This window comes from Dendrobates tinctorius, unplaced genomic scaffold (assembly GCF_039654945.1).
Source record: "Dendrobates tinctorius isolate UK_male_01 unplaced genomic scaffold, ASM3965494v1 ptg000058l, whole genome shotgun sequence".
In the NCBI taxonomy this organism is placed as follows: Eukaryota; Metazoa; Chordata; class Amphibia; order Anura; family Dendrobatidae; genus Dendrobates; species Dendrobates tinctorius.
Window position 1 is genome coordinate 5,381,008 of NW_027361726.1, and position 25,757 is coordinate 5,406,764.

The window sequence follows — 25,757 nt, forward strand, 5'->3', positions numbered from 1 at the left end:
CTAATAGACGATAACACCATAGAAATGATAAGAATAATAGGCCTCAGTTACCACAACTGTCTACAAAGAAAACTGTTGCTGATAGCAACTAATCACAGCTCATTTTTCATCTTTTAAACAGCTCTGGGACAGCGTGGCGAGTTTTGAGTGGCGACTTTTGTGTTTCGACTTTTATGTGGCGAGGTTGGTGTATGTGTGGTGAAATGTGTGCTGAGGGCGGTATGTGTGTTGAAGCACGTGGTAGTGTGTGGCGCATTTTGTGTGTTCATATCCCTGTGTGTGGTGAGTATCCCATGTTAGGGCCCCACTTTAGCAACTGTACGGTATATACTGTTTGGCGCCATCGCTCTCATTCTTTAAGTCCCCCTTGTTCACATCTGGCAGCTGTCAATTTGCCTCCAACACTTTTCCTTTCACTTTTTCCCCATTATGTAGACAGGGGCAAAATTGTTTGGTGAATTGGAACGCGCGGGGTTAAAATTTCGCCTCACACCATAGCCTATGACGCTCTCGGGGTCCAGACGTGTGACTGCAAAATTTTGTGGCTGTAGCTGCGACGGTGCAGATGCCAATCCCGGACATACATATACTAATAAATAAATAAAAATATATATATATATATTCATTATAACATTCATATATTCATTATAACTAACCACAGCTGGTTACTATGCCCAGGCAACGCCGGGCTCTTCAGCTAGTTCTTAATAAAAAGGCATGAAAATTTACAACGCTGACACTTACGTGTTTTCACTTGTCCTGATGACGCGCCGACACCGTGCCGCAGACCACTGCAACTAGTTACCAGCTTCAGTGATCACGTGCTGACCAAGATATCATCACCACTGAGGCCAATGACTGGCTGCAGCCATCACATGTGCAAGTGCTGGCACCAAGAACAATGGAAAAACACCAAAGGAGCGGTGGAGAAATGACCCCAAGCATCTAAATACTAAAGTTAGCATTTAGTATGGGTTTTTAGGGATTAAATGGCTAGGATTAGCGTTCCGATCCTCGGTATTGGAGCAGGAGATTGGTTGTTTAATGCAGCAAGTGCTGGATGAAGCAAAACTTCTATGTCTGCATAATCCTGACACAGTGATAGTACAGTGGTTTGCTTGAACAGCCATTACTGTGCAGGGTCAGAAAGATATAACCTAAAAGGCAGCAAGGACTTCTGGACATACCTGCCCGTCAGTGTCCCAATTGCTACAACAGAACCGTTTGGATGGAAGCCGGCAGACTGGGCTGGATCCTGGAATAAATAAGTAGGAATCTGTGAGTCGTTGCCAATGGTTTTGTACCATATCTGTGAATGTTGGGTGACGATCAATATGCAAACCTCTATGGACTTGCTCCAGACTGGCCGATGACTGATGGCATCCCATAATGTGATCTGCTTGTCATGCCCACATGTCAGGAACTGAGGCTTCTGGGAGTGTGAAGCTAATCCCCAAAGTTCATCAGTGTGACCCTGCGTACCAGAAAGAGTGGATAATATCAAAGGTGTTGATGCAAAGTTGCAGAACTCCTAGGTAAAATCTTATTTAGTCTGACACTTACCTGTGTGATTGTACTGAAGTCTCCGGCCAACGTTCCCTGAAGGACAAAATTTCTTGTGGTTCCGATCAGGATGACGTCGCCTTTTCCTTCTGCGACAGTCCGCACCGGCCCAAACTGATCCGGAATCTTACAAGGGAAACGTCCACAAGTCGTCAAGCGCATGAAAATCTGACATTTCCAGTAATTATATATTCAATAACAGGATCATCAGATTTGTGAGTTTCCTGCTGAAGCTCGTGCCCCTCAAGTGCCCACTTACCTCTGCTACATTCACTTTCTGGTAATTTCCACCCCAGGATATAAGCTTCCGATCTTTACCTCCGGACACCAAAGTGCCATCTCTCTGCATGCAAAGTGCAAAAATACCACCGTCATGGGCTCCTTGCACTGCATGGCTGATCCTATTGGTGCCTATAGATGCAACACAAGCAAGTGAGAAAATAAATAATATGACCCCAGTGGTCCCAAGGAGAACTTCTGCAGCAGACACATCTGCAGGCGACACCTAACAATTGAAAAAGCCCTAATAGACATATAGCCTTTCTAATCGCAGGATGCCCTGTCGTGTAGTCCCATAACTACCTGATGATGGTTTTCCCATTATGCTTAAACTCTCAAACTTTCCTAGTTAGACTTACCTTTTCCCCAAACTAGAAGATTTCCGCTTGAATCTCCGGTGATTGTGTCTCCGTTTTCCGAAAAAGTGACGCACAGAACAAACTTTGGTTTCTCTTGTTTCTATGAAGACGGACATGTGAATATAGACAGGAAAAAAAATCATAACTAATGATAAAAGTATCAATTCAGAAAAATCTGGTGCATAAATTAACTTTAGATTGATTATTCAGGACTTTGATATTAATGATATATTATTATGACAGGTTATCAATACTAGACAGGTCCGATGACCACCTGCCCCAACACCTGTGATAGGAGCTGCAGTACCTAAAAATGGTAGCTACACAGTGTACAGAGCTGCTCTGCTTCTGTACACTGGGTACATCTGGCAGCTGTGAGATCTCTTAACAGCAGATGGGTAGGATGCAGAGTGTTCGGCTCACACTGCTTAGATATGATCCAAAACATTTGCAGGACCATGTCAGTAATCTGTGGCCACTGGACCAGAGGCCTGAGAATGGCTTCCTACCTGCCAGAGTCCCCGACGCCTCGTCTCATTTTTAGTACCGGTGTGACGTCATGTGTTGGGTCCAGCAGGTTGGAGCAGTTCACAAGGATCTGGTTCACTGGACCAGGATGCCGCAAATCTTTTTGATTGACTACCACTGATCTTATACGGATGACTTCTTTCACAGACAGGCCACCAACAAAGTCCCAGACAAGATTCACAATGAACATCACAATTGTGTGGGTGGCTAGGGACAATATGCTGGACCCATGGCGGTACCCCCTCCAAGCAAAGAGGAAGGTGTGTATACAAAAGCAGTCACTCTCCATCACAGTGAACGGGGGCGATACTAACAGTAACGCTGCTATTACCTCAAATAAACCTTGTTTCTTGATAAGAGAATTTCCCTCCAGCGTCCAGAAGTACAGGTGAGATTTTCCACAAGTGACAATGATATTTGTATCCGTGGGATGAAAGTCAGCCACAAACACTGCTTCATTTGAGCACTAAAGAGTAAAAAGTCGACAGTTCAGAGATTTCCAAAAGATCAATTTCTTTATAGCAAATATTAGAAAACGGGATTGGAGCAAAGATTAAGGCCAACTCCTCCCCGAGGTACATTGCCTATGACTGTGGTCTCAAACACGATGTGAAACTACAGTTTCCAGATTGCATTAGGATGCTGGGAGTTGTAGTTTTTCAATCACTGGAGGACCACAGACCACTGACGTAACCCCACTAATTCTAAGCTTCACAACTGAATTATAGGGGTACTGCCATCATTTTATTACTGAGCTCCCCCCCCCCCCCCCCCCCGGATCCTCATTGATACTAAGGGTATTTTGTGACACATCAGCGATCTCGCCAGAGAGATCGCTGTGTGTGACGGGGATCAGCGACCGGCCCCCCTGCCGGGTATCGCTGATCGTGCTGGAGCGGCCTGGGCCATTTTTCGATCGATGGTCTCCCGCTGCCCAGCACGCGTCGCTGCATGTGCCAGCGAGACCAATGATCAGCGACGCAGGTTTCTAATGTAAACGTTGGGTATCCAGGAGCCGCGGCTCCTGGATACCCGCTCTTTACCTTGGAAACCGGCGTACACGCTGGTTTCCAAGGTAAACGTTGGGTATCCAGGAGTCGTGCGGCTTCTAGATACCCGATGTTTACCTTGGAAACTAGCGTGTACGCCAGTTTCCAAGGTAAACAGCAGGTATCCAGGAGCCGCGGCTCCTGGATACCAGAAGTTTACATTAGAAACCAGCGTCGCTGGTCCTGATCGCTGGGGTCAGCCTAACAATGACCCAGCGATCCCATCCATGTCGGATCGTTGGTGGGATCGCTGGGAGATCGTTATGTGTGACAGGGGCTTACAAATGAAGGGGACACAGTGTTGATGGAGTGCTGCGGACCCTTCTTAGTCTAAGTGCACACGTAGCAGAAAATTTCTGCTTAAAAACCTGACGACCTTCCCAGAAACCGCACGTTTTTTCTGCGCGTTTTTTCTGCAGAAAACACGCGGTTTTTATCCGCACGTTTTCATAACGCATAGAACTAGTCAGAAACGCGGAAAAATCCGCGAAATTATTGAGCATGCTGCGTTTTTTACCAACGATAAGTTTTTTTCGCGGTAAAAAACACATCAATATGCACAAAAAGTGCAAAATGCATAGAAATGAATGGGAAGCTTATTTTTAGCGGTTTTATTGGAAAAACCGCTAAAAATACCGCTAAAAAAACGCTGTGTGAACATAGCCTCAGTCTTTCCCTTGTCACCCACTGAGCTCCATGCAGTTCACACAGGTGATTGGAGGGGTCGCTGTGCAGGAAAACAGGAACAAGTGTAGCACCAAAAAAGGATCAGTATCAGTGTGGGTCAGACAGAACCCAAACAATCATAAAATGAAGGCATGCTATTGATGTGGTTCCACTTTATGAGATGGGAGTACTCCATGCTTCTTATGTTAATTAGACTTTTTGTCTTAGCAGTAATGACTGAAAGCCTTAAATGTTTTGGCTCTTTTCATCTAGTGCCATATTACTGCATTGTATAATCACAGCAGGTGATTATGTAACAACACAAGTCTTTATGCTCCTGCAGTAACAGAGGCAAAAAAACAGCACAGACACATGATTAATGCAGATATTCCCAGTGACTGTGTAAGATAGGACAATGTTATCTGCCATTATAGACAGCGCGATAATCAGTGTGTGTAATGTCACCCTGAAGCACTGAGCCTACAGACAACCAACAGCAGGCGTTACCTTCACATCGGCCAGCTTCTCCTCTTTCTGCCAGTCCCAGACTGACAGCACATGGTCATTGGAGTCATCCACAGAGCAAAGGTTCCCGCCTCCATTCTATACAAAGAATTGACAGACGATCAACAGGAATAAAACAAACAGAAAACCCTGAAAAAACTTGTGTTACTGCGATTGTCAGACCTCTGAATACAGAGACCCCCCTCGTGGTGGCTGCAGACAGGATCTTATGTATCTCTGTATACAGGGAGCTCCCCCTACTGTTAGCTGCAGACAGAATCTTATAATGTATCTCTGTATACAGGGATCTCCCCCTAGTGGTGGCTGCAGGCAGGATCTTATAATGTGTCTCTGTATACAGGAAGCTCTCCCTACTGTTGGCTGCAGGAAGGATCTTATGTATCTCTTTATATAGGGAGCTCCCCCTCCTGGTGGCTGCAGGCAGGATTCTATGTATCTCAGTATACAGGGAGTTCTTCCTAGTGGTGACTGTAGACAGGATCTTATCATGTATCTCTGTATACAGGGAGCTTCCCCTAGTGGTGGCTGCAGACAAGATCTTATGTATCTCAGCATACAGGGAGCTCCCCCTAGTGGTAACTGCAGACAGGATCTTATGTATCACAAAGGACATTTATTGAATCAGTACTTGGTTCTATTACTTACAGACTTAGAGAAAGCAACACATGTTACGGCGCGATCAAAGAAGCCCATGCCAATGACATGTAACGTGTTGAGGGTCACAGAATCCCAGACACGGACATGAGGGGGTAATTGCTATAAAAACACAAACAAAACATATTAATGGCTTCCAAATATCAGAGTTTCTGCAGATTTGTGCTTTGTAAGGAGCATCATATTCCAGTCTCAACTTGCTAATAGACTTTAGGTTTCAATTCTCTGCAGTTTTCACTAAGATCACTGCCATCAGTGAATGGGAACATTCTTTGAGTTACAGTTTTATTTAATGATAATTATGTCTACAGGCCCTAATTAACCTATGTGTCTCCATGGGAACAGACTGCAAAGAAACCCCAGTAGTCTGATCCAGCAGTTTAACTCATATTTATCCTGTCCACCTACATTTATGGACAGGTGGGTGGCAATGTAGCTGCAGGATTGGACTACAAGGGGTTATCCTCAGAGTTGTAGACCTGAAACGGTAGATTTTTAAGTTGGTTTAGAATCAATTAAGCAAATAAGGAGAAACTTTTCAAAAAATGTATCAAGAGAGTCCGGAGCGCCATTACCGGTGCAAATACTGGCGGTATTCTCCGGAGCAATCAATCCCTCTCTGTACATCACGGTGGCTGGAGAACATGTAAGAAGCTCCCAGGCACTTGTGTATTGTTGAGTCCATTGCAGAAAAAAACTTATATTTTTCTACACATTTTTTGTCGACTTTCTCGCCTGATCTTGGCTTCTTAAACACTTAAGGTCACTTACTTTTCCATCCTTCGATGTACCGGCAACTTGGCCGGTTGCAATGGTAATTTTATCAGGATGGACAGCAAGGCTGCAAGATAAGGAGGAAGAAAAACCCATAAGTACTTGCAGTCTGGGGCTGTTAATAATTAACATACGCTCCTAAGAGAGTAGAGGCCTAGAAAGGTGGAAAAGGAAGACACACGGCCAAACAAGCATCAGCTATGGAGAGTACGGTGTCTGCATCACGATTATATCAAGGAGGGACGTGCCAAAAAGTCACAAAGTTTTCTAAAACTTTCCAAAAGTATGGCAGCCGTGACCAGGAACAGAGCAGAGACCACGTCAGAGGTTACTAGAGGGACACTAAAGAGTTTAATAATCGTGCCCATAGAACCACGGTCCAATCTGTGGCCCTCCAATGTTGCAAAACTGCAAGTCCCAGCATGCTGCAGTGCAATTAATGCAGGAGTGTCAGAAGCTCTACTCTTCCAGATGCAGTGAGTGCTGCTTATCCGAGGAACATGTCGTACAGGTTTAGGAATGACAATGATAAACACAACCTCTAGTATCTTAAGAGGTGCGCGCCATCGTAGTCGCCCATTATATACCCCATGGTGACGCCATGCTCCAAACTCACCACTTGACGTCATCGTTGTGGCCGGTGTAATGTCTCTGCAGCTGTTCTTCAACATTATACAACACGACGACGGAAGCGATGAAGTACACAGTCTCTCCGGTGGGCAGAAGGTACAGGTTGGTGCGACAGTCTCGACCTCGGTAGCCATAGCTGGGAGACTAGTAAAGGAAAGGGAACGACAAAATAGTAGGCGCCACGTGTAGAAATGACTGATGCAACCTCTAAGTCATGAGAATGGGGCTTCGTGGAGACTTAGATGCCCAGATGCACCCCCATTGCAAATTATTAGATCGCATGAAAACAAATTCTTGGTTCCTGTCAATGAGACTCTCAGGGCTTGCAAACTACTAAATGCAAGGACCTGAAAAGCCTCCCGACATGGTGTAAGTGACCACGTAGGGTGGCTCAGCACCGACTCAAAGGATACACCCAGTCCAGCTTCAGCCTTCTGGCAGGAAGATCCACTTTAGCCTCCAGATTATATGTCTCCACTTGGTCTTTGGGCATGTGCATGGTCACTGGACGTCCTCGAAGAAACATTTTTACGTAACCTTCCTCTGGGAAAAAATTTAAATTAAAATAATGGAATCTGTAACCCCAAAACATTGAATAGATCAATTTCATCTGCAAAAGAAAAGAAATATTAAAATCAAATTTAAAAATGTAGGAAAAAAAAAAAAAATAGAAAAAAAAGTGTGAAAAATATTTTTTATTATAAGTAGAAAGAAAAGAAAACGCAAGACCAGTAAAAGAAGTTTAGTAATTCTTTAATCCAGTTAGTACCAGCATGCACATACAGGATCACAGAGTCATCACCTATAATCAGGAAACATTTGGTACAAATGCAAAATTAACAAAACAATAGAAAACAGAGAAATCAAAAGCAAAATACAAAGCAGAAAGAACACACGGATCCTGACACCGGCTCCTGGACTACAATTCCAATAACAGGGCACTATTACTCTAGGACAGATGTGAATACGGAGACCTCAGTGATTTGATGAAGTGCTCCTACTACTCGTCATATCCGGGGTAGAGCTGCTGCTTTTCTGGTTTTTTTTTTGCTACTTCGAACTATTATTTGGATTTTTTTGCCTTAATGGGTCTAATAATAATAAATAAAGCAAATAGTCCTGAGTACTAAGTTCTCACTGTTTTGTGTACACAGCTCCTATGCATCTCCATGGTTACAGACTACAAATAAACCCTCTGTGTAGTCTGATCTTGCAGTTGTGGGTTCCTCCTTTACACAATTCATATATTAGAAAGACTGAACAGATGGGAGAGTAAGGGTGCAATTGCACCGGCCGACTGTGGCTGCTACAGGACCGCCAGCCACGTAAAAAGATCGGCGGTCATTTAGTAGCCGGTTTCATCCATTCGATAGAATAGTATTGTTCTCGGCAGCACATACTGGTTACACGGTGTGATGTGCTGTCAAAAATGAACATTTTTAATCCAAATTATTTCACCCTACGAACAAGTGTTTTGAAAAAGGCTCGTTTGTCGGGCGATTGCCTGTTTAGATTTATAGCCAATGTAAACGCACCCTGACTGCGATTCTCTATAGCTGTCAATCATGTGATTTTACATGTATCCTGGATCATTCTCTTGTACATGCGACTTCTTCCATTAATGTTAGACGAAATATGCAAAACTGAATAATTTGCAACCGATGGTATGTAGAATGGAAGATGGGAGTTGTAATCCAGTAGCCAAAGAGGAAGAACCATCACTTTTTCTAAAATAATTCAACATTTCCAAAAACTGATACAACAAATACCGGGAGCGCGTGAGAAATCCGGCCAAAGCTGCCATGCACAAGAAGGGGTTAATAGCAAAGCTGGAAGTAGCTGCTGGGCGAGCGGGAGCATTTGAAGCTGGGCGACCTGGGCAGGGGCACATTGGTTTGGCTGGGACTTTTAGTCATTGGCAAAGAGAAATTCCTGGGGGAGACGAGCGACAACTGTCCACAGGCAGAAGTGAAATCTTGAGCTTGCTCAACTGATTCGGCCTTGTCCTTACAGGCGTCAGGCAGTTGTGAAGCCATCAAAACCTGCACGGTGACTACGTGACGGAGCGGACAACAAAAAGGAAGAAAAGAACAGGATGGAAGGGCACAAGGCACAGATTAATGGAAGAAACGGAAAATAAAAGCGACAAACACTACACGAGGCAAATAAACCGTGATCTGATGACATCCGGCTAGTACAGGGTTAATGCCCCCCTTATCTCTCACCACGTAATATGCACAGGTAAGCCCCTGAGACTCCTGACCAACGGATCCGGGCTGAGCCGACACTAAGGCTCCTCACCACACACAATCCGGTATTAAAAAACCATGGCTGCCTTCTTCGAAAAACAGCGCCACCTCTATCAACAGGTTGTGTGTCTCACTGCAGCTCAGCCTCATTCCCTTCAATGGAGTGGAGCTGTAATATCAGGGGTTGGTGGCCACTGTAATTAGAAGAAGTCAGAGTAGTTTGCACAAAATGCTGTAAAATAGTTCATTTTCGGTTAAGTGGGTGCAAAAATATCATCTCATTGTTCATGACCCCTCTGTATACCCCGGAAACAAATATTAATAAATGCAAGCATATACAGCTCATGTGTGTAAGAGAAGGGTCCTTGTCACCTGTTATTGTGACATTCCCTTCATATAACAATGGGCTTATTCTAGCACTACACAAGAGGCAAAAATCCGCACATCCTCAGCAACACAAGGGTTAATGTATAGGTGTAAAGATCCTGTAATATACTCCAGAGCTGCACTCACTATTCTGCTGGTGCAGTCACTGTGTACATACAGTACATTACTGATCCTGAGTTACATCCTGTATTATACCCCAGAGCTGCACTCACTATTCTGCTGGTGCAGTCACTGTGTACATACATTACATTACTGATCCTGTGTTACATCCTGTATTATATTCCAGAGCTGCACTCACTATTCTGCTGGTGCAGTCACTGTGTACATACATTACGTTACTGATCCTCAGTTACATCCTGTATTATACTCCAGAGCTGCACTCACTATTCTGCTGGTGCAGTCACTGTGTACATACATTACATTACTGATCCTGAGTTACATCCTGTATTATACCCCAGAGCTGCACTCACTATTCTGCTGGTGCAGTCACAGTGTACATACATTACATTACTGATCCTGAGTTACATCCTGTATTATACTCCAGAGCTGCACTCACTATTCTGCTGGTGCAGTCACTGTGTACATACATTACATTACTGATCCTGAGTTACATCCTGTATTATACCCCAGAGCTGCACTCACTATTCTGCTGGTGCAGTCACTGTGTACATACATTACTGATCCTGTACTGAGCCTGAGTTACATCCTGTATTACTCCAGAGCTGAACTCTCCACACAAGCTTTGCATGTATAACAGACTCCTTGCGCCTCTGTGGAGAACAGGTGACCCTTTACCCAACCTGGTAAAGGCAGGTAATGGCCACTACATCTATAGGTAGAGATGAGCGACTTTGCCTTTTATCGGGTCGAGTCGGGTTTCATGAAACCCGACTTTCTAAAAAGTCGGGTCGAACGAAATCGGCCGACTATAGGGAAAAGTCGAAGGTCCGACTGAAACACGAAACCCAATGCAAGTCAATGGGGAAGCAAAGTCGGCAGGGAGTGGAGGACACGAAACACACCTACATGTCGGACCGCTTTATTTAAAGTGCACGAAAACTCTCTCTCTCTGGACGCTGCACATGTAATCTCGTTGCCCACAGTATACGTCCTTGCTCAGTGGCTGAAAAAAGTCATGTGGAAGCATTCTGGGAAACCCGACTTTGGCGCTCGGGTTGGCGACCGCATGGCCGACCTCACGCTATGGTCGGGTTTCGCTCGGCAAAACCCGACTTTAGCAAAGTTGGCGACTTTTGAATCTGACCGACCCATTTCGCTCAACTCTATCTATAGGAGTTTTAAAAAAACAAACTGTTTTTATGTGACTTGCACTAAACTCATTAGAGCCAGACGTACGCGCAGTCACTTTTCCATTATTCAACTGGATGCAGTGTTCCACAGCCCCTTCATCAGACAAGTCAGACCCCAGTTCTCCACATAAGTTGGGTCCTTCATCTGTCAGACCCTGACGCCTTTAGTTTCAAGGTGGAAAAGCGCTTTTAATTAAAGCGACAGTACATGATAATCGCCTCTTGTGCAGCTTCTTAAAATAAGGCATTGAACATGAACTTGTAGATACCGGTCACAGCTTGTTCCCTCCAGTGGTGGAACTACAACTCTGCATAAGGGGACTTGTAGCTTCTCCACATAAGGGGAACCACACGTTAAAAAGGCTGCCTGAAACTACGTCTAGCAAGGGCAAAAGTAATGACACCTGGGACCTGAAACATAAAAGTACAAATCGTATAATGAAGGGTGATGACGGCTGGTTATGAATCACAGCACTACTCTGACAAGGCCGATACAGGGCAATACTGAAGCACTACAGGGCGGCATTTCATCTTAGAGGAGCGCTCTAATTATACAGTGTCCAGAAGAGGGCGCTAAAGCACCGGTCTAGGAGGGGGAACGTGCTATAAATCCGCATTCATAGAGAGGTTCTGCAGGTTTACAGGGAGGCTTCAGTCATCGCTGGGGTCGGGGCGGTTTTGGTTTCTCCCCATATCATTTGCAATACTTTATGTCTGGGGCGGACACATAGGGATATAATTAAACTGAAATGCAATTACTCTGCCTCTCTAGGAATGAAATGCCTGAATGTGTGCAGGAAATAAAGGCACTACAGTAAAAAAAAAAATGAAAACAAAACTGTGCAATAAGCAAATAAAAGGCACTAGATTAATAAAAACTACAGGTATGCAGGGGGTGGTGCAGCTACATTAAGGGGGTGACGGCACTATGCACAGTCAGTATATACCACACACACACAAGTCCCTGTGCAGACACCGCTTCTCGCTTGCCAAGATTATGCAGTGTAAAAAATTACAAAAAATATATAAGAATTTAGATTTCAGCAGTGGAGGAAACCATTTTGCAGAATGCAGCCCATGTATTAGTTCAGAGCTGGTGCTCAGTAAGAGAATATCACAGGAAACTGGCTGCAAAATAATTCCCTGCCCTGCAAGCGTGATGTGAGTGATGGGAGGGTGCCAGTCACCGCTCGGCCGCTTAATGTCTGACGCTGGGGTGCAAAGTGCCACATTGAGGGGTTTCTGTGATGAACCCTCCAGCCACTTGGCAAGCGTGCTGCTCAGAGAGCTTGTGGGGTCTGTTGCCAGGGTCCTACCTTTACAATGGGTCACCCGCCGCTTCCCTTGTGATTACAGAGACAGAAACAGAAGTCGAGGTAAAGAAGTGTTTATGGCAGCACAGTCACACCTCACTAGCGCCCCCTACATTCAGAATGGACCCAATACTATGCATCAATAGGACATGGCAAAGTGTGATCCCCACAGTCCTGCGGACGGAGGCCGTGTATCCCATGGCGGCCACAGCCGTGTGATCGTCTCCCACCACTATAATGGAGAGTGAAAATGCTGCTGCCACTGCTCTGGAAACAGAAGACACCGTTCTAGCCATCTCAGGAGTTTCAGCAGGAGGTCCAGCACTGACCAAACTAGAAAGATAGAACATCTTAAAGGGGTTGTCCACTTTAATAAAAGTGGTCCTCGAATGGACCTCCTTTGGCCCAGCCATGGCTCCTCACCACTGCTCCAGACACAAATGTTTCTGCAGTGATGAATTTAGTTTTACAGCGCAAATTAGCTCTGCGGCCAATCTCTGAACTCAGCGGCCCCGCAAAAAATAGATGGCACAAGCCACTAAGCTCAGGGGTTAGCTGCAGCGGTGAAGAGCCCTGTCGACGTGACATCACTGCTGCAGCCGAAACACTAAGGCTGGAGCATCAGCGCAGAGCCAGCACTGCACCCAGGAAGAGCGAGCACCATTTGTGGGTGTTCATTTACAACTAGGCAAAAGTGTGGCTACCAGTAATGAATGTGGAAAAGCCCGTCAGGAACCTACCACGTTAAGACAATCTACAATCACTGCGCTCGCTTGTGATCATCAACCTCTGTAAGAAAGCGGTCACACTATGGCTGACGTGCTGTCCACCCACAGCAAGCCAATGGTCGAATGATCATGGAAATGTAACGGTGTGCAGAGATCGGGTCACGTGGCTGGCCATGGTATGTAGCTGCGTCCTGAACATGCCACGGATCAGCTACCAAACCTGAGAAATGCTGACGTGTCGGCTCCCTGGGTATATTTTATGTGGCCTATAAATCAATGTCGGAGACAGTGCGATCATTTTACCAATCACACGGTCCCCACACATCGTACATGGCTCTTCATCAACAGCAGGTGACATCGCTAACCGGTGCCCATTATGGGCAAAAAGGTCTCCGACTATACCCGGCCTCGCTTCTAACGACCCCTGATACCTGCGTTCTTAGGTCCCCACACACTGTGAAATATATATATTTTTCCCATGAAAGGAGACCCCTCTACCACGTCTCTGCAAAATACAAGTACACGGTGTCCTGCAAGACAAGGCTAAGCACATACCACATAGTCCATTAGGTATAGCCCCATGTTATACTGCTGGAAAGAGCGCCTACTAGAGGTCAGGAGAGTGTACTGCAGGTGGACCACATGAGCATCTCATAAGCCATCAACAATGTGAATCGCAGATGACAGGAGGATCGGACTCACCGGCGCTGAATATGGGTTCCTTGGGTTTGCTAAAAAATAAAAGAAAAAGGATATAAATAATTCACAGAAGTGGACGACATGTTATGTTCATTGCAGCAGAACCTAAGCTTTACAGGGGTATAATGTGGAAGAGGAGGATTCCATTCACTGACAGCAATCAGAGATCTGGACTATGGAGAATTATAACAGTAGAAAGCTGAAGAACTTACTATACGAGTGCTTGGCTACACGTATCTAAAGCCCTCTGGCACTTTGTGATCCCCGACACAGCAAGAGGAGCCCCGTGTGCCAGTTTGGCCTGTACAGAACATTAGGCCTTTTGTGAGTGACCGGACTGAGGACCAAACACGATCTCCGCCACCGAGCAGCACATGTCAAGGCCGAACACCACGACTGCTCCATGGACGAGACCCAAAACTGCTGGAGAGGAATGTCGTTCGCATCATTAACTCCTATCCTGGTGAGCAAGGAAATGGGTTATGACAAGGCAGAATGTGGCCCAGGAGGCAAAGCCAACACCACCCAGAAGCAGCCTGCTCACCTGGATAATTCACAAACAGAAATATGTTCTGCTGCATATCCCAGATAATGGCCATCTCTTCTCATCTACTACAAGGGGCGACCTCAATGCAATCATAATGTGCAGAAGTCAGGAGCAAGAGGCCATGACCCTCACATCCCACCACAGTAATGTGTAAATGTAGAGGATGGACGACAAGATGTGTAGCTACAGCACAGCAGCTGCTAGTCCTGTACTTACCCGGAGTTACATCCGGTATTATACCCCAGAGCTGCACTCAATATTCTGCTGGTGCAGTCACTGTGTACATACATTACTGATCCTGAGTTACATCCTGTATTATACCCCAGAGCTGCACTCACTATTCTGCTGGTGCAGTCACTGTGTACATACATTACTGATACTGAGTTACATCCTGTATTATACCCCAGAGCTGCACTCACTATTCTGCTGGTGCAGTCACTGTGTACATACATTACTGATCCTGAGTTACATCCTGTATTATACCCCAGAGCTGCACTCACTATTCTGCTGGTGCAGTCACTGTGTACATACATTACTGATCCTGAGTTACATCCTGTTTTATACTCCAGAGCTGCACTCACTATTCTGCTGGTGCAGTCACTGTGTACATATATTACTTTACTGATCCTGAGTTACAGCCTGTATTATACTCCAGGGCTGCACTCACTATTCTGCAGGTGCAGTCACTGTGTACATACATTACATTACTGATCCTGAGTTACATCCTGTATTATACTCCAGACCTGCACTCACTATTCTGCTGGTGCAGTCACTGTGTACATACATTACATTACTGATCCTATACTGATCTTGAGTTACATCCTGTATTATACTCCAGAGCTGCACTCACTATTCTGCTGGTGCAGTCACTGTGTACATACATTACTGATCCTGAGTTACATCCTGTATTATACTCCAGACCTGCACTCACTATTCTGCTGGTGCAATCACTGTGTACATACATTACATTACTGATCCTGAGTTACATCCTGTATTATACTCCAGAGCTGCACTCACTATTCTGCTGGTGCAGTCACTGTGTACATACAGTATTATACTCCAGAGCTGCACTTTGTCTCATTGTTATCACACAGGAGGGGACATCTGTACCAGTGGCCGACACTTCAGAACCGTGCAAATAACTGGCTTCCTGATTACTTGATATATGTGATGAGGCCGGACACAAAGTCAAGTTATTTGAAAGTCAAATTCAAAGAAGTTCACAGGAAGTTCTGCAAGAAGGAGGGAGATTTCCAGTCTAAAAATACATTTTATGGCACCTCAGAACTTCCTAATAAACATTTCATGCCCTTTTTAATTATTTTTTTTTTTTACAGCAGGGGTCGTCTAGTTAATAAAATATCTTATTGTAGCATTAGCGCTGGGATTACAAATGCTGTTTTATCGAGTAAAATAAAAATGTGGATCTAAATGGGCATTAATATGCGCTGCACTGCACCTTCCTGGGATCAAAGATCAAAAAATTAAAAAAAAATTATGGGAGAGGGGTAAGTAGAAAAAAAAAAGAAAAAAAAAAAAAATGTTGCCAAAAATCGATGCAACTCTCTGTATAATGAAAGTTCTACAATTTTCCACCATACTTCGTATATCGACTCCTCGTGCCGTCACAATCTCTGCTTGCCGTTATCCATTTGTTACCTCGGGGGTGCAGTGTATTGAGCAGGAAATAGTGGAGTCGTTTCCTACCTCTCGCTGTTCTTTTTTCCGCTGGACGAGCTGCTGGTGGATCCGGCGCGGTTCCTGCTGCCTTTGGCGTCCCCGCCACTTTCTCTTCGGCCGCCAGGAGAGATGCGCTCGGTAGAGTTGGTTCTTTTGACATTACTAGAAGCAAAGATGATAATAATTGGCTCCGCTACAAAAGGCTCTGCATGTGCGGCAGATTATTATGCATCATGCCCCAGAGCGGTATTCACAGTTCTGCAGGCATCCCTGCTTGATCAGTAACTGCGAAGACCATCCTCTGAAGAGATAGCAGAGACTGTACAGCAATCTATTTCAGAAACAAATGAAAAAACAGCCCCCTCTGCATTATAGAATCTCAGCTGAGCCATTACGGTGTGTCTGACGACAGGCTTGCTGACTGTTTCCAGTGATATCCAGCAGTGCTTGCGCATGCGCTCGACACAAGCCTAATAGTAATATAGAAGATTCAACTACAAATGAACCGAAACAGAAGAAACTCACAATAAAAAGAGATTTCATGTAAAAAAATAAATAAATAATAATAATAAAAAAAACACGACATAAGACAAATACAAGAGATTCAGAAAGATAAAAACGGCTGCAGTTACATTAGGAGCCAAAATGCCAGGAAACTGGCCGTCCTTCTCATTCCTGTACTTTTAGCCCGTTTCATGTCAATCTGTTCATTTTTTCTTTTTAACAAGAAAATAAACAGTAAAAAATGATTTACCTGGTGGTGGTTTTAGTAATTTTACATGAATTCAAGAGACGGACAGACTTGCTACAGCCAGAATGAAGCAGGAAAGAAGCAGAGAGTGAGTGTACATTGGTGAAAGAACAGACAACGACAGACAGACGACACGCATATTATCTCGCTGGCCATTATCCTGGAATAGCAGTATAAAGCACAGACATCGATGGCGGCTCAATTCCCTCCGTCCATTCACACAGACATGGAGAGAAAGCGCTTCTCCGGGTTTGTAAAAATACATAAAAGTACAGCACCTTTGTTTTATTGCCGCGAGTGATATTACTTGTAAGGACTACAGGTCCCATCCTCCTTCCCCTCTCACAGATATTGCATTTACAGCTGTGGTAGTGCTGTAATCCCCTCACGCATGACACACAGCTCCGCTGTAATCCCCTCACGCATGACACACAGCTCCGCTGTAGTCCCTCACGCATGACACACAGCTCCGCTGTAGTCCCTCACGCATGACACACAGCTCCGCTGTAGTCCCTCACGCATGACACACAGCTCCGCTGTAGTCCCTCACGCATGACACACAGCTCCGCTGTAGTCCCTCACGCATGACACACAGCTCCGCTGTAGTCCCTCACGCATGACACACAGCTCCGCTGTAGTCCCTCACGCATGACACACAGCTCCGCTGTAGTCCCTCACGCATGACACACAGCTCCGCTGTAGTCCCTCACGCATGACACACAGCTCCGCTGTAGTCCCTCACGCATGACACACAGCTCCGCTGTAGTCCCTCACGCATGACACACAGCTCCGCTGTAGTCCCTCACGCATGACACACAGCTCCGCTGTAGTCCCTCACGCATGACACACAGCTCCGCTGTAGTCCCTCACGCATGACACACAGCTCCGCTGTAGTCCCTCACGCATGACACACAGCTCCGCTGTAGTCCCTCACGCATGACACACAGCTCCGCTGTAGTCCCTCACGCATGACACACAGCTCCGCTGTAGTCCCTCACGCATGACACACAGCTCCGCTGTAGTCCCTCACGCATGACACACAGCTCCGCTGTAGTCCCTCACGCATGACACACAGCTCCGCTGTAGTCCCTCACGCATGACACACAGCTCCGCTGTAGTCCCTCACGCATGACACACAGCTCCGCTGTAGTCCCTCACGCATGACACACAGCTCCGCTGTAGTCCCTCACGCATGACACACAGCTCCGCTGTAGTCCCTCACGCATGACACACAGCTCCGCTGTAGTCCCTCACGCATGACACACAGCTCCGCTGTAGTCCCTCACGCATGACACACAGCTCCGCTGTAGTCCCTCACGCATGACACACAGCTCCGCTGTAGTCCCTCACGCATGACACACAGCTCCGCTGTAGTCCCTCACGCATGACACACAGCTCCGCTGTAGTCCCTCACGCATGACACACAGCTCCGCTGTAGTCCCTCACGCATGACACACAGCTCCGCTGTAGTCCCTCACGCATGACACACAGCTCCGCTGTAGTCCCTCACGCATGACACACAGCTCCGCTGTAGTCCCTCACGCATGACACACAGCTCCGCTGTAGTCCCTCACGCATGACACACAGCTCCGCTGTAGTCCCTCACGCATGACACACAGCTCCGCTGTAGTCCCTCACGCATGACACACAGCTCCGCTGTAGTCCCTCACGCATGACACACAGCTCCGCTGTAGTCCCTCACGCATGACACACAGCTCCGCTGTAGTCCCTCACGCATGACACACAGCTCCGCTGTAGTCCCTCACGCATGACACACAGCTCCGCTGTAGTCCCTCACGCATGACACACAGCTCCGCTGTAGTCCCTCACGCATGACACACAGCTCCGCTGTAGTCCCTCACGCATGACACACAGCTCCGCTGTAGTCCCTCACGCATGACACACAGCTCCGCTGTAGTCCCTCACGCATGACACACAGCTCCGCTGTAGTCCCTCACGCATGACACACAGCTCCGCTGTAGTCCCTCACGCATGACACACAGCTCCGCTGTAGTCCCTCACGCATGACACACAGCTCCGCTGTAGTCCCTCACGCATGACACACAGCTCCGCTGTAGTCCCTCACGCATGACACACAGCTCCGCTGTAGTCCCTCACGCATGACACACAGCTCCGCTGTAGTCCCTCACGCATGACACACAGCTCCGCTGTAGTCCCTCACGCATGACACACAGCTCCGCTGTAGTCCCTCACGCATGACACACAGCTCCGCTGTAGTCCCTCACGCATGACACACAGCTCCGCTGTAGTCCCTCACGCATGACACACAGCTCCGCTGTAGTCCCTCACGCATGACACACAGCTCCGCTGTAGTCCCTCACGCATGACACACAGCTCCGCTGTAGTCCCTCACGCATGACACACAGCTCCGCTGTAGTCCCTCACGCATGACACACAGCTCCGCTGTAGTCCCTCACGCATGACACACAGCTCCGCTGTAGTCCCTCACGCATGACACACAGCTCCGCTGTAGTCCCTCACGCATGACACACAGCTCCGCTGTAGTCCCTCACGCATGACACACAGCTCCGCTGTAGTCCCTCACGCATGACACACAGCTCCGCTGTAGTCCCTCACGCATGACACACAGCTCCGCTGTAGTCCCTCACGCATGACACACAGCTCCGCTGTAGTCCCTCACGCATGACACACAGCTCCGCTGTAGTCCCTCACGCATGACACACAGCTCCGCTGTAGTCCCTCACGCATGACACACAGCTCCGCTGTAGTCCCTCACGCATGACACACAGCTCCGCTGTAGTCCCTCACGCATGACACACAGCTCCGCTGTAGTCCCTCACGCATGACACACAGCTCCGCTGTAGTCCCTCACGCATGACACACAGCTCCGCTGTAGTCCCTCACGCATGACACACAGCTCCGCTGTAGTCCCTCACGCATGACACACAGCTCCGCTGTAGTCCCTCACGCATGACACACAGCTCCGCTGTAGTCCCTCACGCATGACACACAGCTCCGCTGTAGTCCCTCACGCATGACACACAGCTCCGCTGTAGTCCCTCACGCATGACACACAGCTCCGCTGTAGTCCCTCACGCATGACACACAGCTCCGCTGTAGTCCCTCACGCATGACACACAGCTCCGCTGTAGTCCCTCACGCATGACACACAGCTCCGCTGTAGTCCCTCACGCATGACACACAGCTCCGCTGTAGTCCCTCACGCATGACACACAGCTCCGCTGTAGTCCCTCACGCATGACACACAGCTCCGCTGTAGTCCCTCACGCATGACACACAGCTCCGCTGTAGTCCCTCACGCATGACACACAGCTCCGCTGTAGTCCCTCACGCATGACACACAGCTCCGCTGTAGTCCCTCACGCATGACACACAGCTCCGCTGTAGTCCCTCACGCATGACACACAGCTCCGCTGTAGTCCCTCACGCATGACACACAGCTCCGCTGTAGTCCCTCACGCATGACACACAGCTCCGCTGTAGTCCCTCACGCATGACACACAGCTCCGCTGTAGTCCCTCACGCATGACACACAGCTCCGCTGTAGTCCCTCACGCATGACACACAGCTCCGCTGTAGTCCCTCACGCATGACACACAGCTCCGCTGTAGTCCCTCACGCATGACACACAGCTCCGCTGTAGTCCCTCACGCATGACACACAGCTCCGCTGTAGTCCCTCACGCATGACACACAGCTCCGCTGTAGTCCCTCACGCATGACACACAGCTCCGCTGTAGTCCCTCACGCATGACACACAGCTCCGCTGTAGTCCCTCACGCATGACACACAGCTCCGCTGTAGTCCCTCACGCATGACACACAGCTCCGCTGTAGTCCCTCACGCATGACACACAGCTCCGCTGTAGTCCCTCACGCATGACACACAGCTCCGCTGTAGTCCCTCACGCATGACACACAGCTCCGCTGTAGTCCCTCACGCATGACACACAGCTCCGCTGTAGTCCCTCACGCATGACACACAGCTCCGCTGTAGTCCCTCACGCATGACACACAGCTCCGCTGTAGTCCCTCACGCATGACACACAGCTCCGCTGTAGTCCCTCACGCATGACACACAGCTCCGCTGTAGTCCCTCACGCATGACACACAGCTCCGCTGTAGTCCCTCACGCATGACACACAGCTCCGCTGTAGTCCCTCACGCATGACACACAGCTCCGCTGTAGTCCCTCACGCATGACACACAGCTCCGCTGTAGTCCCTCACGCATGACACACAGCTCCGCTGTAGTCCCTCACGCATGACACACAGCTCCGCTGTAGTCCCTCACGCATGACACACAGCTCCGCTGTAGTCCCTCACGCATGACACACAGCTCCGCTGTAGTCCCTCACGCATGACACACAGCTCCGCTGTAGTCCCTCACGCATGACACACAGCTCCGCTGTAGTCCCTCACGCATGACACACAGCTCCGCTGTAGTCCCTCACGCATGACACACAGCTCCGCTGTAGTCCCTCACGCATGACACACAGCTCCGCTGTAGTCCCTCACGCATGACACACAGCTCCGCTGTAGTCCCTCACGCATGACACACAGCTCCGCTGTAGTCCCTCACGCATGACACACAGCTCCGCTGTAGTCCCTCACGCATGACACACAGCTCCGCTGTAGTCCCTCACGCATGACACACAGCTCCGCTGTAGTCCCTCACGCATGACACACAGCTCCGCTGTAGTCCCTCACGCATGACACACAGCTCCGCTGTAGTCCCTCACGCATGACACACAGCTCCGCTGTAGTCCCTCACGCATGACACACAGCTCCGCTGTAGTCCCTCACGCATGACACACAGCTCCGCTGTAGTCCCTCACGCATGACACACAGCTCCGCTGTAGTCCCTCACGCATGACACACAGCTCCGCTGTAGTCCCTCACGCATGACACACAGCTCCGCTGTAGTCCCTCACGCATGACACACAGCTCCGCTGTAGTCCCTCACGCATGACACACAGCTCCGCTGTAGTCCCTCACGCATGACACACAGCTCCGCTGTAGTCCCTCACGCATGACACACAGCTCCGCTGTAGTCCCTCACGCATGACACACAGCTCCGCTGTAGTCCCTCACGCATGACACACAGCTCCGCTGTAGTCCCTCACGCATGACACACAGCTCCGCTGTAGTCCCTCACGCATGACACACAGCTCCGCTGTAGTCCCTCACGCATGACACACAGCTCCGCTGTAGTCCCTCACGCATGACACACAGCTCCGCTGTAGTCCCTCACGCATGACACACAGCTCCGCTGTAGTCCCTCACGCATGACACACAGCTCCGCTGTAGTCCCTCACGCATGACACACAGCTCCGCTGTAGTCCCTCACGCATGACACACAGCTCCGCTGTAGTCCCTCACGCATGACACACAGCTCCGCTGTAGTCCCTCACGCATGACACACAGCTCCGCTGTAGTCCCTCACGCATGACACACAGCTCCGCTGTAGTCCCTCACGCATGACACACAGCTCCGCTGTAGTCCCTCACGCATGACACACAGCTCCGCTGTAGTCCCTCACGCATGACACACAGCTCCGCTGTAGTCCCTCACGCATGACACACAGCTCCGCTGTAGTCCCTCACGCATGACACACAGCTCCGCTGTAGTCCCTCACGCATGACACACAGCTCCGCTGTAGTCCCTCACGCATGACACACTGCTCCGCTGTAGTCCCTCACGCATGACACACTGCTCCGCTGTAGTCCCTCACGCATGACACACTGCTCCGCTGTAGTCCCTCACGCATGACACACTGCTCCGCTGTAGTCCCTCACGCATGACACATTGCTCCGCTGTAATCCCTCACGCATGACACATTGCTCCGCTGTAATCCCTCACGCATGACACATTGCTCCGCTGTAATCCCTCACGCATGACACATTGCTCCGCTGTAATCCCTCACGCATGACACATTGCTCCGCTGTAATCCCTCACGCATGACACATTGCTCCGCTGTAATCCCTCACGCATGACACATTGCTCCGCTGTAATCCCTCACGCATGACACATTGCTCCGCTGTAATCCCTCACGCATGACACATTGCTCCGCTGTAATCCCTCACGCATGACACATTGCTCCGCTGTAATCCCTCACGCATGACACATTGCTCCGCTGTAATCCCTCACGCATGACACATTGCTCCGCTGTAATCCCTCACGCATGACACATTGCTCCGCTGTAATCCCTCACGCATGACACATTGCTCCGCTGTAATCCCTCACGCATGACACATTGCTCCGCTGTAATCCCTCACGCATGACACATTGCTCCGCTGTAATCCCTCACGCATGACACATTGCTCCGCTGTAATCCCTCACGCATGACACATTGCTCCGCTGTAATCCCTCACGCATGACACATTGCTCCGCTGTAATCCCTCACGCATGGCGCATTGCTCCGCTGTAATCCCTCACACATGGCGCATTGCTCCGCTGTAATCCCTCACGCATGGCACATTGCTCCGCTGTAATCCCTCACGCATGGCACATTGCTCCGCTGTAATCCCTCACGCATAACACATTGCTCCGCTGTAATCCCTCACACATGGCACATTGCTCCTCTGTAATCCCTCACTGTGAGGGATGAGGGAGACTCCATTTTGGATTTATTCAGGCCCAATATATTGTCCAGAGATCTTCCTCCTCTCCTCAAGTGGCTCCCCACCCTTGGGAGAAGTACACAAATCCCCAAAATTACAGAACTTTTGCCAAATGGCCAGAAAATTAAAGGCCACGTGTTAATGAAGGCGAGGAAGGGCAGAGCCAGGAAGCTCCAGACACTAGGGCACCTACACCCAGAGATGAATTACGAGAGTACCGTGCCTCTCAGGGGTAAGTCCAATATACCATCAGAACCCTGGGAACCCTCCGCACGCACCCCTGCGTCTCATATCTCTCTAGCTGTCCCGGATACTGAGCTATCGAGACTGGCTCTCCAGAACCACTTAGCCGACCCAAGTTTGGACTCTCCGTATTAGTCCAGCCCAAACAAACCCGTTGAGACGTCAGTCATCCCGTTTGGACCTCCCGTTAAGAAGTTATGACCCATCCTAGATATTTGCAATTATTTCAGCTAGGAGATCAAGGGAGGAGAATTCAGTCCAACCCAGGGGGCGGTGGCAAATTATGGGAGGGGGGCGAGCTAGGGGTTAAAAGCAAGCTACACACCTTTAGCCACTGTTCTGCCATGGAAGCCATGTCACGTCACGTGTGGAGACGGACCAGAAACTAAGATGGTGCCTGTGAATACGAGAGTTTCCCTTCACCCACAAGTGATAAAAAACGGTAACGTGACACATCCAGCTAACTGCTATCCCCAACCTATACCCTACTTTTATCTGTACCTCTGGCTGTAACCTCTGTGTATATTTGTAGCATCCAGTGCGCCTTTCGGCAATTAAAATATCAATTAATCTTGGGCTACTCTCATCTCGAACCAGATTTCCGACGTCCGTGAGTCCGGTTAGTACTTATACGCTACCTGGGGTTGGTTTCTGACCAGATATAAGCTTGTTAATGGAACGGGCTTATATTTAACGAGGAACTGGTGGCAGCATACCGTTCTGGTGTTAATGGAGGATCCTGGCAGTGACAGACCGGAGGTGTATATATATATATATATATATATATATATATATATATATATATATATATATATATATATATATATATATTTTCCCGTATAACCAGTACATGACAGGGCAGCTTCTCCCGCGACTACTTATCCTAGGTGAAGTTGCCTGACTGACCGGAGGGTAAGGGGGCGCGAGAGAGCCGTGACTGTGTAAACTCCGTCACAGATGGCACACTGTACTCTCCCAGGCATGGCACACTGCTCCGCTGTACTTCCCCACGCATGGCACACTGCTCCGCTGTACACCCCTACGCATGGCACACTGCTCCGTTGTACTCCCCCACGCTTGGCACACTGCTCCGTTGTACTCCCCCACGCTTGGCACACTGCTCCGCTGTACTCCCCCACGCTTGGCACACTGCTCCGCTGTACTCCCCCACGCTTGGCACACTGCTCCGCTGTACTCCCCCACGCTTGGCACACTGCTCCGCTGTACACCCCTACGCATGGCACACTGCTCCGTTGTACTCCCCCACGCTTGGCACACTGCTCCGCTGTACTCCCCCACGCTTGGCACACTGCTCCACTGTTCCCCAGCATGTGAAACACAATATTCCTTAACCAGTAATGGATGAGATCTAGGGAGCAGAGAAGATGGGAGGCATGTGACATCCTGTAGGACAAGAAAGAGGAGGATACAGCCGCCTGCCCAGAGTACAGAGACCGTCACACCAGCAGTAAGTAAACCCCAGAACAATGTTCATTAGAGTTGAGTGACTTTGGTCGGATTGGATTTCATGAAACAAAATTTGTTTCAGATGAAACTGGTCCGACTAGGGCAAAAAAAGTCGGAGTTTCGTCCGAAACCCGACCCCAATGCAAGTCAATGGGAAATAAAAGTCGGCATTGAGTGTATGAATGTCATCCGCTCAATTCCGACTTTTATTTCCCATTGACTTGCAGTGGGGTCGGGTTTCGGACGAAACTCCGACTTTTTTTTGCCCTAGTCGGACCAGTTTCATCTGAAACAAATTTTGTTTCATGAAACCCGATCCGACCAAAGTCGCTTAACTCTAAAGCCCCCGTTACACATAGCGATATCGCTAGCAATATCGCTGTAACGTCACCGATTTTGTGACGTAGCAGCGATATCGCTATGTCTGATACTTACCTCAGACCGCTACCCTGCTGGTTATCGCTGATCGCGTGAGAAGGTCCTGGATCATTTCTCGTCGTCAGCTTCCTGCTGGGCTTCCTGTGGCGCCGACGAGCGACGCGTGGACGTGGGCGGGAGGACGTCAGGATCGCCGCGTCTGACAGGTAAGTAGCGACCCCCGACCGCTGCTATGTCGCTGGTGAGATCTGCCTGTGTGGCAGCTCACTAGCGACCACTTAGCGATGCACCAGCGATCCATATCGTTGTCGGGATCGCTGGTGCATCGCTAAGTGTAACGGTACCCTAATGTTCA

At 48.7% G+C, this 25,757-nt stretch overlaps 1 protein-coding gene across 5 annotated transcripts in view; it reads right to left on the reverse strand.

Moving 5' to 3' along the window:
• Positions 1–25,757, reverse strand: part of EML1 (EMAP like 1) — a 163,192-nt gene that overhangs the window by 21,217 nt on the left and 116,218 nt on the right. For 2 of the 5 annotated variants that reach the window (XM_073577972.1, XM_073577969.1), the window contains exons 4-18: positions 16,695–16,745; positions 15,968–16,102; positions 13,717–13,745; positions 12,290–12,316; positions 7,441–7,570; positions 7,014–7,163; positions 6,395–6,464; positions 5,615–5,725; positions 4,952–5,047; positions 3,061–3,195; positions 2,202–2,301; positions 1,823–1,974; positions 1,564–1,689; positions 1,343–1,474; positions 1,188–1,255 (exon numbers count right to left, since the gene is read on the reverse strand). In XM_073577972.1, coding sequence (XP_073434073.1) covers positions 1,188–1,255; positions 1,343–1,474; positions 1,564–1,689; positions 1,823–1,974; positions 2,202–2,301; positions 3,061–3,195; positions 4,952–5,047; positions 5,615–5,725; positions 6,395–6,464; positions 7,014–7,163; positions 7,441–7,570; positions 12,290–12,316; positions 13,717–13,745; positions 15,968–16,102; positions 16,695–16,745 — 1,512 coding nt within the window. The remainder of the gene's footprint in view (positions 1–1,187; positions 1,256–1,342; positions 1,475–1,563; positions 1,690–1,822; positions 1,975–2,201; positions 2,302–3,060; positions 3,196–4,951; positions 5,048–5,614; positions 5,726–6,394; positions 6,465–7,013; positions 7,164–7,440; positions 7,571–12,289; positions 12,317–13,716; positions 13,746–15,967; positions 16,103–16,694; positions 16,746–25,757) is intronic. The other 3 variants (XM_073577970.1, XM_073577973.1, XM_073577974.1) reach the window with 3 other exon arrangements.